The sequence below is a fragment of the Netta rufina genome, assembly GCF_964035555.1.
Source record: "Netta rufina genome assembly, chromosome: 15".
NCBI lineage: Eukaryota > Metazoa > Chordata > Aves > Anseriformes > Anatidae > Netta > Netta rufina.
The window spans coordinates 18,346,122-18,360,133 of record NC_140138.1 but is presented as its reverse complement, the minus strand read 5'-3'; the positions used below and the strand labels follow the sequence as shown (position 1 = coordinate 18,360,133).

The 14,012-nt window shown below is 38.5% G+C and overlaps 1 protein-coding gene across 2 annotated transcripts in view; it reads right to left on the bottom strand.

Moving 5' to 3' along the window:
* Positions 1-4,795: 4,795 nt before the first annotated feature.
* Positions 4,796-14,012, bottom strand: part of UNKL (unk like zinc finger) — a 51,610-nt gene continuing 42,393 nt past the window's right edge. For both annotated transcript variants that reach the window (XM_084296017.1, XM_084296018.1), the window contains 5 exons: positions 12,547-12,777; positions 12,008-12,210; positions 10,941-11,195; positions 8,564-8,715; positions 4,796-7,207 (listed from right to left, as the gene is read on the bottom strand). In XM_084296017.1, coding sequence (XP_084152143.1) covers positions 7,156-7,207; positions 8,564-8,715; positions 10,941-11,195; positions 12,008-12,210; positions 12,547-12,777 — 893 coding nt within the window. In that variant the 3' untranslated portion in view covers positions 4,796-7,155. The remainder of the gene's footprint in view (positions 7,208-8,563; positions 8,716-10,940; positions 11,196-12,007; positions 12,211-12,546; positions 12,778-14,012) is intronic.

Genomic DNA, 14,012 nt, shown 5'->3' with positions numbered 1-14,012 from the left:
AACCCTAACCCTAACCCTAACCCTAACCCTAACCCTAACCCTAACCCTAACCTAACCCTAACCCTAACCCTAACCCTAACCCTAACCCTAACCCTAACCCTAACCCTAACCCTAACCCTAACCCTAACCCTAACCCTAACCCTAACCCTAACCCTAACCCTAACCCTAACCCTAACCCTAACCCTAACCCTAACCCTAACCCTAACCCTAACCCTAACCCTAACCCTAACCCTAACCCTAACCCTAACCCTAACCCTAACCCTAACCCTAACCCTAACCCTAACCCTAACCCTAACCCTAACCCTAACCCTAACCCTAACCCTAACCCTAACCCTAACCCTAACCCTAACCCTAACCCTAACCCTAACCCTAACCCTAACCCTAACCCTAACCCTAACCCTAACCCTAACCCTAACCCTAACCCTAACCCTAACCCTAACCCTAACCCTAACCCTAACCCTAACCCTAACCCTAACCCTAACCCTAACCCTAACCCTAACCCTAACCCTAACCCTAACCCTAACCCTAACCCTAACCCTAACCCTAACCCTAACCCTAACCCTAACCCTAACCCTAACCCTAACCCTAACCCTAACCCTAACCCTAACCCTAACCCTAACCCTAACCCTAACCCTAACCCTAACCCTAACCCTAACCCTAACCCTAACCCTAACCCTAACCCTAACCCTAACCCTAACCCTAACCCTAACCCTAACCCTAACCCTAACCCTAACCCTAACCCTAACCCTAACCCTAACCCTAACCCTAACCCTAACCCTAACCCTAACCCTAACCCTAACCCTAACCCTAACCCTAACCCTAACCCTAACCCTAACCCTAACCCTAACCCTAACCCTAACCCTAACCCTAACCCTAACCCTAACCCTAACCCTAACCCTAACCCTAACCCTAACCCTAACCCTAACCCTAACCCTAACCCTAACCCTAACCCTAACCCTAACCCTAACCCTAACCCTAACCCTAACCCTAACCCTAACCCTAACCCTAACCCTAACCCTAACCCTAACCCTAACCCTAACCCTAACCCTAACCCTAACCCTAACCCTAACCCTAACCCTAACCCTAACCCTAACCCTAACCCTAACCCTAACCCTAACCCTAACCCTAACCCTAACCCTAACCCTAACCCTAACCCTAACCCTAACCCTAACCCTAACCCTAACCCTAACCCTAACCCTAACCCTAACCCTAACCCTAACCCTAACCCTAACCCTAACCCTAACCCTAACCCTAACCCTAACCCTAACCCTAACCCTAACCCTAACCCTAACCCTAACCCTAACCCTAACCCTAACCCTAACCCTAACCCTAACCCTAACCCTAACCCTAACCCTAACCCTAACCCTAACCCTAACCCTAACCCTAACCCTAACCCTAACCCTAACCCTAACCCTAACCCTAACCCTAACCCTAACCCTAACCCTAACCCTAACCCTAACCCTAACCCTAACCCTAACCCTAACCCTAACCCTAACCCTAACCCTAACCCTAACCCTAACCCTAACCCTAACCCTAACCCTAACCCTAACCCTAACCCTAACCCTAACCTAACCCTAACCCTAACCCTAACCCTAACCCTAACCCTAACCCTAACCCTAACCCTAACCCTAACCCTAACCCTAACCCTAACCCTAACCCTAACCCTAACCCTAACCCTAACCCTAACCCTAACCCTAACCCTAACCCTAACCCTAACCCTAACCCTAACCCTAACCCTAACCCTAACCCTAACCCTAACCCTAACCCTAACCCTAACCCTAACCCTAACCCTAACCCTAACCCTAACCCTAACCCTAACCCTAACCCTAACCCTAACCCTAACCCTAACCCTAACCCTAACCCTAACCCTAACCCTAACCCTAACCCTAACCCTAACCCTAACCCTAACCCTAACCCTAACCCTAACCCTAACCCTAACCCTAACCCTAACCCTAACCCTAACCCTAACCCTAACCCTAACCCTAACCCTAACCCTAACCCTAACCCTAACCCTAACCCTAACCCTAACCCTAACCCTAACCCTAACCCTAACCCTAACCCTAACCCTAACCCTAACCCTAACCCTAACCCTAACCCTAACCCTAACCCTAACCCTAACCCTAACCCTAACCCTAACCCTAACCCTAACCCTAACCCTAACCCTAACCCTAACCCTAACCCTAACCCTAACCCTAACCCTAACCCTAACCCTAACCCTAACCCTAACCCTAACCCTAACCCTAACCCTAACCCTAACCCTAACCCTAACCCTAACCCTAACCCTAACCCTAACCCTAACCCTAACCCTAACCCTAACCCTAACCCTAACCCTAACCCTAACCCTAACCCTAACCCTAACCCCTAACCCTAACCCTAACCCTAACCCTAACCCTAACCCTAACCCTAACCCTAACCCTAACCCTAACCCTAACCCTAACCCTAACCCTAGTTCCCGAGAACTACATTTCCCGGCATGCTCTGGGCACCCAACAAGGCCTCCCGGAAGTTCGGAGTCCCAGAACTTCATTTCCCGGTATGCTCTAGCCACCCAACCTGGCCTCCTGGAAGCCTGGTTCCGGAAAACTACACCTACCAGCATTCCCTGGACTGCCAGCAAAGAGCTTCATGCAATAAAGGCACGTACTACTAGATTGGTTTCCTCTAACAGATCCTACTAGACTCTGACCCACCAAAAGAACCCCACATGGAGCTGACTGAAGAATAAACAAAGCAATGACCCCAAAGAGCAGACCAGGCACAAGGAGCCCTCTGACAGCATGCCTAGGGCTCGTATAACATTTGGCCCCGCCCAGCACCCAATCCCAATCACCTGGGAAAGGGGAGGGCACAAACCACAAGAAAGAGAGCAGGAGCAGCAGCAGCTGTGTTCTTTTATTTATTTATTTATTTTCCCTTCCCCTAGTTTACAGCATACAGAGTGCAGACAAAAGAACTGGGGTGTTTCTAGAAGCAAAAATCACCATACTTTTGCTTCAGCTTTGAATATAGAAAGGACAATACAAACAAGCAAGTAACTAAAATATTTTCAACGAGAATTAGCTCAAGCCTTTCATTTACTTATGAAGAAAAATCTAGGAGTGTAGGAAATTACACATCAAAAAAAACTATGTAATAAGCACGGCGCATGCGCGGCGCCCGGCCACCTGCAGTACCCCTTTCCCACCAGCAGGTGGCGGCAGAGGGTGCCCGCGGGCGCCACTGCGCATGCGCGGCGCCCGGCCGCCTGTAGTACCCTTTTCCCGCCGGCAGGTAAGCCACCAGTCTTGTTTTTGACTGCTGTTTTTACCCATGTAACATTCCCACAGCTGTTGTGTGCTTCTCATACTAACTGCCCTGGTTACCCCAGTTCCACACTGTGCTCCAGGCCTGAGGGCAATCCTGTCCAGGTTGTGCATGTGCATCCACAATGCTTCTGTCATCTTGCCCAGGAGGTTCCCACAGTGCCCTCCAGCCCCCTCCCGGCACGTATAGAACTTGCAGCCACAGTCCTTGTCATATGGTCGGCAACACTCAGTGGTGGCTCTTGTTGGTATGATCACTACCGCCACTCTATCCCCACCTTTGTTACTGACTTTTTCATGCAATGTGAGCATGTGAGCTGAGACTTTTTAATACCTGGCATTAATTTACCTGCCTTACTAATTAATCATGTGTGATCCAGTTGATGCACAGTGGCTGCTGGAAGAAAGAAAGAAAAAAAAAAATCAAAAAAAAGTCCTGGACATTAACAGAAGCATAGGGGGGACAAGAGAAGAAGCTAGTGTTTTACATATCTAGAAAACCTTGGCGAATCCTGATCTTCAGCACTGCACACAGTTACTTTTTTTCACTTCATGAAAGACAAGGTGAGAATATTTAAAGAGGCTTCAGTTTCTAACATCCCTAATACAGGAGGGGGTGTGAGGGAAACAGACTGCGGAAAGCGTTCCTCCTAAACAGCACCTCATATTGCCACTGTCAAGGGCAGAAAACTGCCCTTCTAGACTTATGACAGTTGCTCCAACCTACTAGCATGCTTTTTATGATCTTAGCACGTGGTACAGAGAAGAATGGAACAGAAGAGCAATTGTTTTAATTACTTTGACAGCTTCCACCTTCTAGACTGTGCTGTTAAATTATTACCTTTTTAGGACAGTAAGACTCCTTTATTGAAATAGTAAACACAAATACCGATGATTGAAAACTTGAAATGATTAGGAATGCCAAAATGTTAGGGTTATTCAGCCTGGAGAATACAAGGGCCCGAGGAGAACTTACTGCAGCCTTCCAATGCTTAAAGGGAGCCTACAAGAAACATGGAGGGGCTCTCTATCAGGGAGCATAGGGTAAGACAAGGGGTAATCATTTTAAACTAAAAGATGGCAGAATTAGCTTAGATATTAGGAAGGAAGTCTTTACTAAGGGTGATGAGGGCACTGCAACAGGTTGCCCAGAGAAGTTGTGGATGCCCCATATCCAGAGGTGTTTAAGACCATGTTGGATGGAGCTTTGAGCAACCTGGTCTAGCGGAAGGTATCTCTGCCCTTCACAGAGGGGTTGAAATTAGATGATCTTTCAGGTCCCTTTAAATCCAAACCATTCTATGATTAGATTGCAGAGAAAAACAGATTTGTAAATTTTTGATTCTCTGTAAACACGGTATAGCTCAGAAATAAAGATCAAAATTTTATTTCCATGTTGGTAATAAAAATAATTCCATGATTTCTGTAAACCATTGCATAAATGCTATCATGTAGAAAAGTGTAACAAGTGTTAAGAATTTTAAACAGTTCACTACAAGTGAATGGGTATGCATTATAAATAATATGTTTTGTATTAAGAACAATTCACAAAATCGTTTCTTTCTGTACACTCTAAACATTAACAGCTTTCATAAATTAATACGAGTAAAAATTCCTTTTTTATTTAAGGTCTGATGATGACCACAGTTAACACATGTATAGTGTGACAGTAATAATATGATTACCTGTATTTTATACTAGAATATTCTGAATGGCAATATGTAAGAAAACAAGTATGTCTGTAATAATCAGCTATTCAAAGAAAACTAGTAATAAACTTATAACATGCAGCTTGGGATCTACCAGTGATTAGCATACTTTCGGTTAAATTACAGCTCTTAACTGTAAAAACCCTGAGAAATCCCAGTTTTAATCTATTATTCCCCAGGCCATAATAATTGTGACAGCATAACGGCATCCACAATAAAATAATATTCTTACATAAATTAACACAAAATTTTGTTAAAAAACAAAATGAATCTTGAAAATTTACTTAGTTTGCTTTAAAATATTTTGGAAATGCAACAAATTACTGTATTGTAGTGTCACTAAAATATAATGTATTTTCTAGATAGTATATATAACACAAGGACAAATACTTATAAGGGTCAGGGTTCCCTTTTTACTTCTAAATAGTCATCTCTAGTCAAGTGCATGTATCTTACTATCCTCCATTTTAAAGTACTGGAGTAAAAGTACACATTTATTTGTCTTGGCAGTTGACTTACTTTTTACTACGATACATAAAACTTTGCTTATAACTTCTCACATAAAGAATTTTATGAAGAACATTTATAGCACTTCCCTTTGAGTGCTATGTATGGTTCAAGCAATCACGTAAGGTTTGTCTGTAGTTATAGCAAGCTGCCCAGCCTGACAATTTCACATATAGGTACATTTCTTTCATCTGATTTTTTTTTTTCCTTCTTCACTAAATGATTTGTCAATAGTTTGTGTCCATAATTAAGCGCAACAAAAGCTTGCAGGGGAACATATGCAAAATTTTCAATACTGGTATTACTATGGGACACACAACATTATTTTCAAGATTCATCATTATAAAACACAAAACATACAACTGTTTAAAAAGCAACAAACTCAACATATTCATTTATTTCCTCTAAAAAAAAGCAACACACATAAACTATAAATGTCAATGTGATGATTCATGCTGCAAATATTGTTTAAATTTCTTTTTTGTTGGCATCACAAGATGAGGAAAATCACCTATTACTACCAAAAAAAAATGTAAAAAGAGAAAGACCAAAAATAGCTATAGGATCACAGGCAATTGCACACTAATTCACACAACGAACAATAAACTTTGACAAGAAGCAAGAAAACATACTTCCATATCTCTTAGGAAACAAATGTCACATCGCAGCGTATCAGCAGCACAATGTGGGCTGAACTGGTTTCCTCTAAAATATCACAGCAGAATTTCTGACCAAACTCTTTCTAAACATGTTTTTGAGTACAACAGTTGCAGAAAACTGTTCCACATTGTGGATAAATATAGTACACCAGTATCCAAAATAACATCTTGTTTCACATTATTCCTTGATTTGCTTATTGTTTAAAAAATCTCATGTGACTAACTCTGCTTTAGTCCAAAATTCTGTTACAGATCAAAAACGGATATTTGTCATAGACTGCAGAGATGCAAAAAGACAGCCAAACTTGATGATCAAAGTTCTTTTTTTTAAAATTAAAAAAAAAAAAAAAAAAGTCCAAAACTGGTTAAATCTTTAAAACAGAACAGCATTTTATTTTAGGACATGATTAGGGCACAAAAGCATGTTTGAAAATACCAATATAGTCTAATTTTATACTTTTCTCAATACAAATATTTTTGAGCAACTGTGTGAAAGTCAGCAAAACCACATTTTAAATCCCAAATTTGATGTTTATTTAAAATGGACTACTATGATCTTCAAACAAAATTTTAAAATAGGAATAAGTAGACATATATTTAATATTTCATCCTTCTTCTCCCTTCCTGAAAAGTCTGTAACGTTCTTGCAGGCTGGCATGTCTTAGGAAAGCAGCAATGAGCCTGTACATTTAGTTATCACAGAAGTATGTAATGATTATTTTTTTGCTAACTGAAGCCTTCATACAAAGACTACAAAACCCAGTGAGGATACAATAATTTAAGTACCTTTGGCTTGGGTCCTATATTTAATACTGACAGAAATCAAAAAGCTTTATCTGTTTTAACAACAATAATTTTAGTATACATCTTGTTGTTTTATGTTTGTTTGTTTCAGCATGAATTAACTTTAAATAGATAAACTCTTTACTGCCTATGAACTCAATCCCTATTCTGAATACAATAATACGGAGATACAAATCATGTAACACAGTAGTAGGTCATTTCAATGTAAGCTGTACTAGTGTCACACCTGTATTAAACAAAAGAAAGAATAACACAGGCAATTATTCCTTGTAAGAAAAGTAGATAGTAGTAACATACAGTAATTGACTAATTTCTCCTCCTGAACTGAATGTTCCAAACAACCAAGATGAAATAAGTTTGTTACCACCCTTTTAAAAGAATCGCTATGTCAAGAGTGCCACTGCCCGATTACATACTTAAGTAATTTTGTAGTTCCTTTCAAATGTGTTACCTCATTGTTGAAAAAGTGTATTTTTAAATATTTATAAAAGCAAGAGACGTATTCTAATTATCATCAAATTGTATGATAAAAAATTATGCAATAGAAATTATTTGCAAAATTCTCTTTTTATGTCTTCTGCTATTCTATATGACATTTGGCATAGGCACTTTATAAAAGTTATTGTGTGTATCATACAGGTTCCCATTAAGTACCACACAAGTTAGGTAATATACAAAAAATTTAAGACTACAAACATCCAAACAAAGAGAGAAATGCAAATGCACAGTTGTTTACTAAAACTGATCTGTCTCACAAAATGTAAAACATACCCTTGAATATGAAAGCACATGTGCCTCACTGTTTTTCTTTCCACTGGTACATTTATAAATACTGTAGTATGCAATTAACTTATAAATTGTAAAAAATCTAGGTAAGATCTCACTTCTATTTAATCATATTATGATTTAACAGTAAAACCATCTGAAATATTTAAAATTCACAGTACACATATATAAACCATCATATTATTGTGTATTAAAAATAAACTTAAGACCTAGAAAGCAGCTTGAAGCAATTTACAACATATCCTCTAACAAAAAAAAAAATAAAAAGTGCATTTATATTATTCATATAATTTTTCAAACAAACAAGTAAACATACTGTTAGACCAATTCCAAAATACTGGCTCTGGCATACCATACACAACAGACATGGCAAAGGTACCATTTGTACTGTTTAGTGTGTAGCTACTATATCTATGTATCTATCTTCTGATAAGGAAAATAATAGGTATAAATACTTTCATTCATGCATTATGGTAAAATTTATACTAAGTGATTACAGTGCAAATGAAGCTAGGTAGACTGCGCACTAAGAATGTAAGTGGATGGGAAAAGATTGGGATGGAACTGGGCAGGAACGAAAGAATCTCAAGACTAATAAAAAATCATTGAATGGCTGAAACTGATATGTAAAGGTGAGCAAGCAAAGCAACTAAGTTTCTTACAACAAAATCAAAATCTACCTAGCACTATTAAGTTGACTAATTATCAGTGATTTATATAATTCCTATACAAAATACAAAAACATAAAATAGTTTTAATTCATAAACATGATATAAGTACCATGCCTCTATGTTACCGTGGATTTTTTGATTTCTTGCAACAGGGACATTCTTCTTGTCTAGCTGCACAGTGGTCACAAAGTATGTAATGTTGACATGGATTCAGGATAATGCTACGATCACCTTCTCGACATACTATACACTTCTTTGACTGAAGCTGAAAAATCACCTGTAAGATGATTACTGCACTCAGTGAAAATGAATCCAAGCTATACAGTCACATTCTAGCTATTCATGCTAGCTATTCTAGCTATTCATGCTTAGCTGTCCCAGATAAACTTCTGTTGTAGCAACACAAAGGACACTGTTTTTGTATGATGAATAGCTGAGTTGCAGGTCATGAGTACTGCATGCATGCACAACATTTAGAGTAGCAGCTAGAAGAATACATGTGCATTTAGAATGGAAAACATCTAGGTTAGCACCTCTGGACTGCAGTTTTCCTGCATGACTGAGATGAGTGATGAAAAAAAAAAAAAAAAAGAAAAAAAAAAAAGGGAAAAAAAAGGAGAGAAGAAGTATCCTTTTTCATTATCATGTACTTCCCTATTTTGTCATTTTAAACCACTACTACATTTTCTTAGTCTGTGAAAAATGTTTGTGTGAAGACAAAATGGAATTCACAAATGTAACACACTTTGAATAAAGTTACTGATACTGACTTTGGGGAAGGGAGGATGTTACAACTACAAATAAATGTGTCCATGTAGTAAACCATATGAACCTTACTAAGGAACAGGAAGCATTTAAAGGCATCTACAAGGCATGTTAATTTCTTGAAAGAGAGACGCTCAGATTAAGAGAAGTATCCAGAACACTATAACACTGTGTAAGACAGCAACTTTCTCCTGGAAGGAAGAGCTAGGTGAGAAGAGACCACAGTGGTAAAAGAAAGAGAGACTGAGGAACTGTAAAGGCTGGTAATGATTCTAATCACTCCAGCCGGCTGAGATGATTCCCATTCCAGGATCTAATGACTTTGTTCAGATAAAGAGATTCCAGGATTCTTTTGCTCATATTTAAAATCCCTAAGGAGAAAAACAATAGTGGTCCTTAATCCAAACATACTTGGTAATAGGAACCTGGTAAATATCAAGTCTCATCTACTTGCTTTCTTGCCAAAGACTTAAGTTATGTTTTAATGTCTTCAAAGAAAGCCTAGCTTTTTTCAAGGCTCCAGTTCATGCTGATATAGATGGCATCGTACAGGAGGTGCACTGAGACAGGGAAGACACTGCTGTACTCAAACAGGTAAACAGGTACTGGGGTACGGCAGACTGTTTCAGTAGTGAAAGGATTTTTTTTAATTTTTTTTTTTGTCTGGACAGTCCTGTCACAGTCCAAACAAAATAGCAAGAATTGACATTATGTATGGCGTTACTATCCTTTGAGACTGCAGAGGAAAAAGAAATGGGGAACCAAGCTGGGTCCAGGACGGTCTTAAGTAGGAATGAGGCTTTTTGTGCCTGGAGCAGTCCATGGTCATTATTATCTTCCTTGATTATGGTTTGAGGACTGGCATCAGACTTCCAAGCTTTGACAGTCCTGAGAAATGCTGTCCATGTGACAGCAAAAGAACATCCTACATTTTGGTAGAACTTATATTTAGATTTGAGAGAAGATGGAATACAGCATTATGCCACTATGGTGACTAAGGGACTGAAAGGAGAGCAGACATCTTATCAGTGTGCATAAATACTTTGTGCCAGGAGGTAAAGAAAACAGCCTCTTCTTGGTGGTATCCTATGAAAGAAGAGCATTGTTCCACTAGGCACTAAGTAAAAGTACAGAAAATTCCACTTTTACAGTGAGGGTGGTCAAACAGTGGAAAAGGTTGCCTACAGAGGTTGTGGTGTCTCCATCCTTGGAGATATTCAAAACACTTCCAGGAACAGCCATGAGCAACCTGCTCAAGTTTTCCCTGATTTGAGTGGGGCATTAGACTAGATGATCTCCAGAGGTCCTTTCTAATGTCAGTGATTCTATGCTCCAAGTCTGTACTAGTCTCTGACTATGCAAGCTCTTACTGCTAAACCTCACGATCCACCTTCTAAACAAGTGAATAGCATGTAACTGTTTTCATTTATTCTGGGCAACTCTTTATTTATTTAGGTACTGGGAGGAAAACCACTGTTTAGATCTTTTATTATTTTTTTTAAATTATCCTCAGAGTTCTTGTGAAACTCTTGTCATTTATCTGACAGCTGATCTAAAAATTAGAAGAACCCGTTAGGCTGAGAAATTTTAACCACTGTGTAATCCAGGAAAGGAAGACTTGACATTGAGATCAGTGATGCTCTCTGAAATGAAACCTGGCATATGTATCTCACTGAGGGTGACTGAGCTGTCAGTTTCAGTTAAGCAAATGTAGTTACACAGATGAAGAAAACTTACCTCATCTACTGTCCCTAAATCTAAGTGCAGCTGACTTTGTAAGGAACGAAGCATTGGCAAGGATATCTTTTCTATGTCTCCAGAGTTTTTTATGTAAGGTAATGTAGTAGATAGGCAGGCAGCTAACTGCACCTTCAGCTTTTTTAATTTATTTTCCACTTCCTCCTTCTTCTGAAGAGCGAGTTGCTTGTCAGCAGCTGCAACATCAGCACGTTCTTTTGCTTCTTGAGCCTCTTTTTGCCATGCATCACATGCCTGGGAGAAAACATTTTCCAGAATATAAAAAATATATTTGTAAAGTTATAAATGAAAGAGCAAATTCAAAAGCCTTCAAAGATGAAAGCAATCTCTAATTTTAGACATAAGGATGCTATCACAGTTGATTTAATGCTTTTCCCTACTTATTCTACTGTCTAATTAACAATTCTTTTTGTTTTGCCTTAACCTAATTTTTAGATATGTCACTGCTACTTGTCTGTAAACATCTAGAAGTATTTTTGGGGCTCTATAAATGAACACATATTCATAATCTAATGTCAGGAGACATCAAAAACTTTCCAAATGTACTAGAGCTACTTTGCTACTCCATGTCACAGAGAGAATGATATGAGGGGAGGAAAAGGACTACAGAAAATGCACTAGACTGGCAGTTATCATCAGCCCCGGTTTGACTGCTGAGATGGCTGTGTATCATCTAGGCTCATTATACAGCCATAGTTACTGGCAAATCTTTTTTGTGTGTGTTCTTACCAACTGAAAGAGATACAGGAGGGAAAGTATGCCTTTAGTTACCTAACATTGAGATACATTGCTGTTCAGCACTATCCTGAGGCTGTGTAAGTGTCACGGTCTAGAGAGGCAGACTGACTTTTAAAAAGGTCTGTTTCCTTTATGCCACCAGCTTATTTGGAAGATGGAAGAAACAGCATTTGCAGTCTATTCATTTCACAGCATGTAATGAAACTCTGTGTCCAAGAATAATAAAATATGTAAGAGAGGAAAACAGGAGGTACATGTTTGTTAATAAAAATATAGAAAAAAAATAGTACTACCATGAATTAGTGTACCTGTTTTACTTGTTGCCAAGATTCTTCCCATTGTTTTAGTTTTCTCTTGGCATCATCAAGTTCCTGTCTAACTCGAGTTAGTTCGTTCCCACTTGTGTTTGAGCTTATTGAGAGAGTAGTGCCAATGCTTAATACTGGGGACGGACTAGGAGAGAAACTCCCAGCCACAAAGTCCCAAATGCTCCCTGTAACACCATTTAAACCTGTAAAACAAAACCACAAAAAAAAGTCTATACACTCTGCTGAAAAATTTTTCACATTCAGACTAAGTAAATGCACCATGCATACAAAATTTATACTTTTATCTGCAAGACTCATTATTTTATTATCTTCAGACATGTACAGTCTGGAAAATGTTTCTTTTTTCCCCCTTCTTTAGGAAGGAACGTTAGCTCCTTGAACTTTCTCCCATACACCACATTAGCTAGGCTTTATCTTCCAGATTAATTCACAGGAAACATGCAAAGCCTTGAACTGAGCCTTTCTGACCTGCCATTGATTCCTCTCTTAAAATATGCAAAGTGCAGCCTTCAACTTACCTAAAGAGTTGTGAGAAGAGGTTGAGGTGCCCAACATACTGTGTTCTGACTTCAAGGGTTGGGGCTGCTGTTGGTGGGGAACCATAGTGGATGAAACAAAAGACTGAGACAGCGATTGTGAAAGAGAACTGAGTGGAGAGCTTGAAAGGGATGATGATGAGTGTAAAGATGAGGAACGAACAAGAGAACCTGGAATACTGACAGGTGCTGAACTTCCCAGTAATCTTTGACCTATGCATGCACAAAAAAAAAAAAAAAAAAAAAAAGTTCCAAAGCAAGACACATCTCTGTAAATATTCTTCTGAAAAATGTATCATTTCAAATTAAATTTTATATTCTTGTATATTCCAATACCTGTCATTAAAAAAATAAAACATTATTTATCTGCTATTGCAAAAATATTTTTTAAACTGAACACTTAGAATTAGGTTTCCAAGCACCTGAAAACAGAATGTGTAGCTTTACATAGCATTGGCATCATCTGCAGCTCCAGAGAAAGAGAAAACATTTTTCAGATCGGGTTATTTGACTCAGTCATATTTACAGCCAACTGATAGAAGTGGTAAAACTGAATGGAACTTGAAGAGTAAGAAAAAAATTGTTTTCTATTTCAATATATAAACTGGAGTTGAGAAAGTAAGACTATACACCTTGAAAATTTTAAACCACGTAATAACCAGAAATAGCTCAATTTCTTTCTTCTACATAGTTTTGCTTTTGGTTCAGTAGATTTTAAATGTCAAATGTACTTAATTCTACAAAAAATGATTTTGAAATGAAGTTTAAAATAATAATTTAGTCAAACAGTTGTGTTGTCAATAATTTTCCAAAATAATAATAATAAAAATCATTATTGTTATTATTTTTTAAAAGGATGTTAAGTTATACAACTACTTCAATGAACATGCACAGATGCACTGGGTTTTCCTGTCAAGAAACAATTCAATATTTACTCTAAAGATTTTAGTCCTCAATAGTTTTGAATGTCCAATAAAAATTACATCATCTTTTCTTTAAAGAAAATAAAGCAGTAAAATGAATTGTACTTGAAGCATGAGTCACAATTCTATTTTTCAGTTTTTGCTTAAAACTGGTGAATTCATGTCATCAGAGAAAACGTCATTCCTTTAAGAAGTATTTCAAAAAAATGAAGAGAGGGATGCTCATTATAAGCTGCGCTGCCACAATGTCTTCCAAAATGTATCTTGAAATACTCAACATGTGTTACCAAAATCAGCCTTGTGTCCAACTATATGAGGAAGATACAGGACAGACATAAATATAACCACAGATGCACACAACATATCAGACAATAAACCTACACCACTATTTGCAAGATAAGTATGGAAGCAACAAAGTAAAGGAATTTAGTTTAAAAATCTGGCACAGGAAGAATTCTCTTAAACATTAAGAGCCAAAGTAAAGACCCCAAGCAAATGCTGTATGGAATGGTAACAGAGACTTTT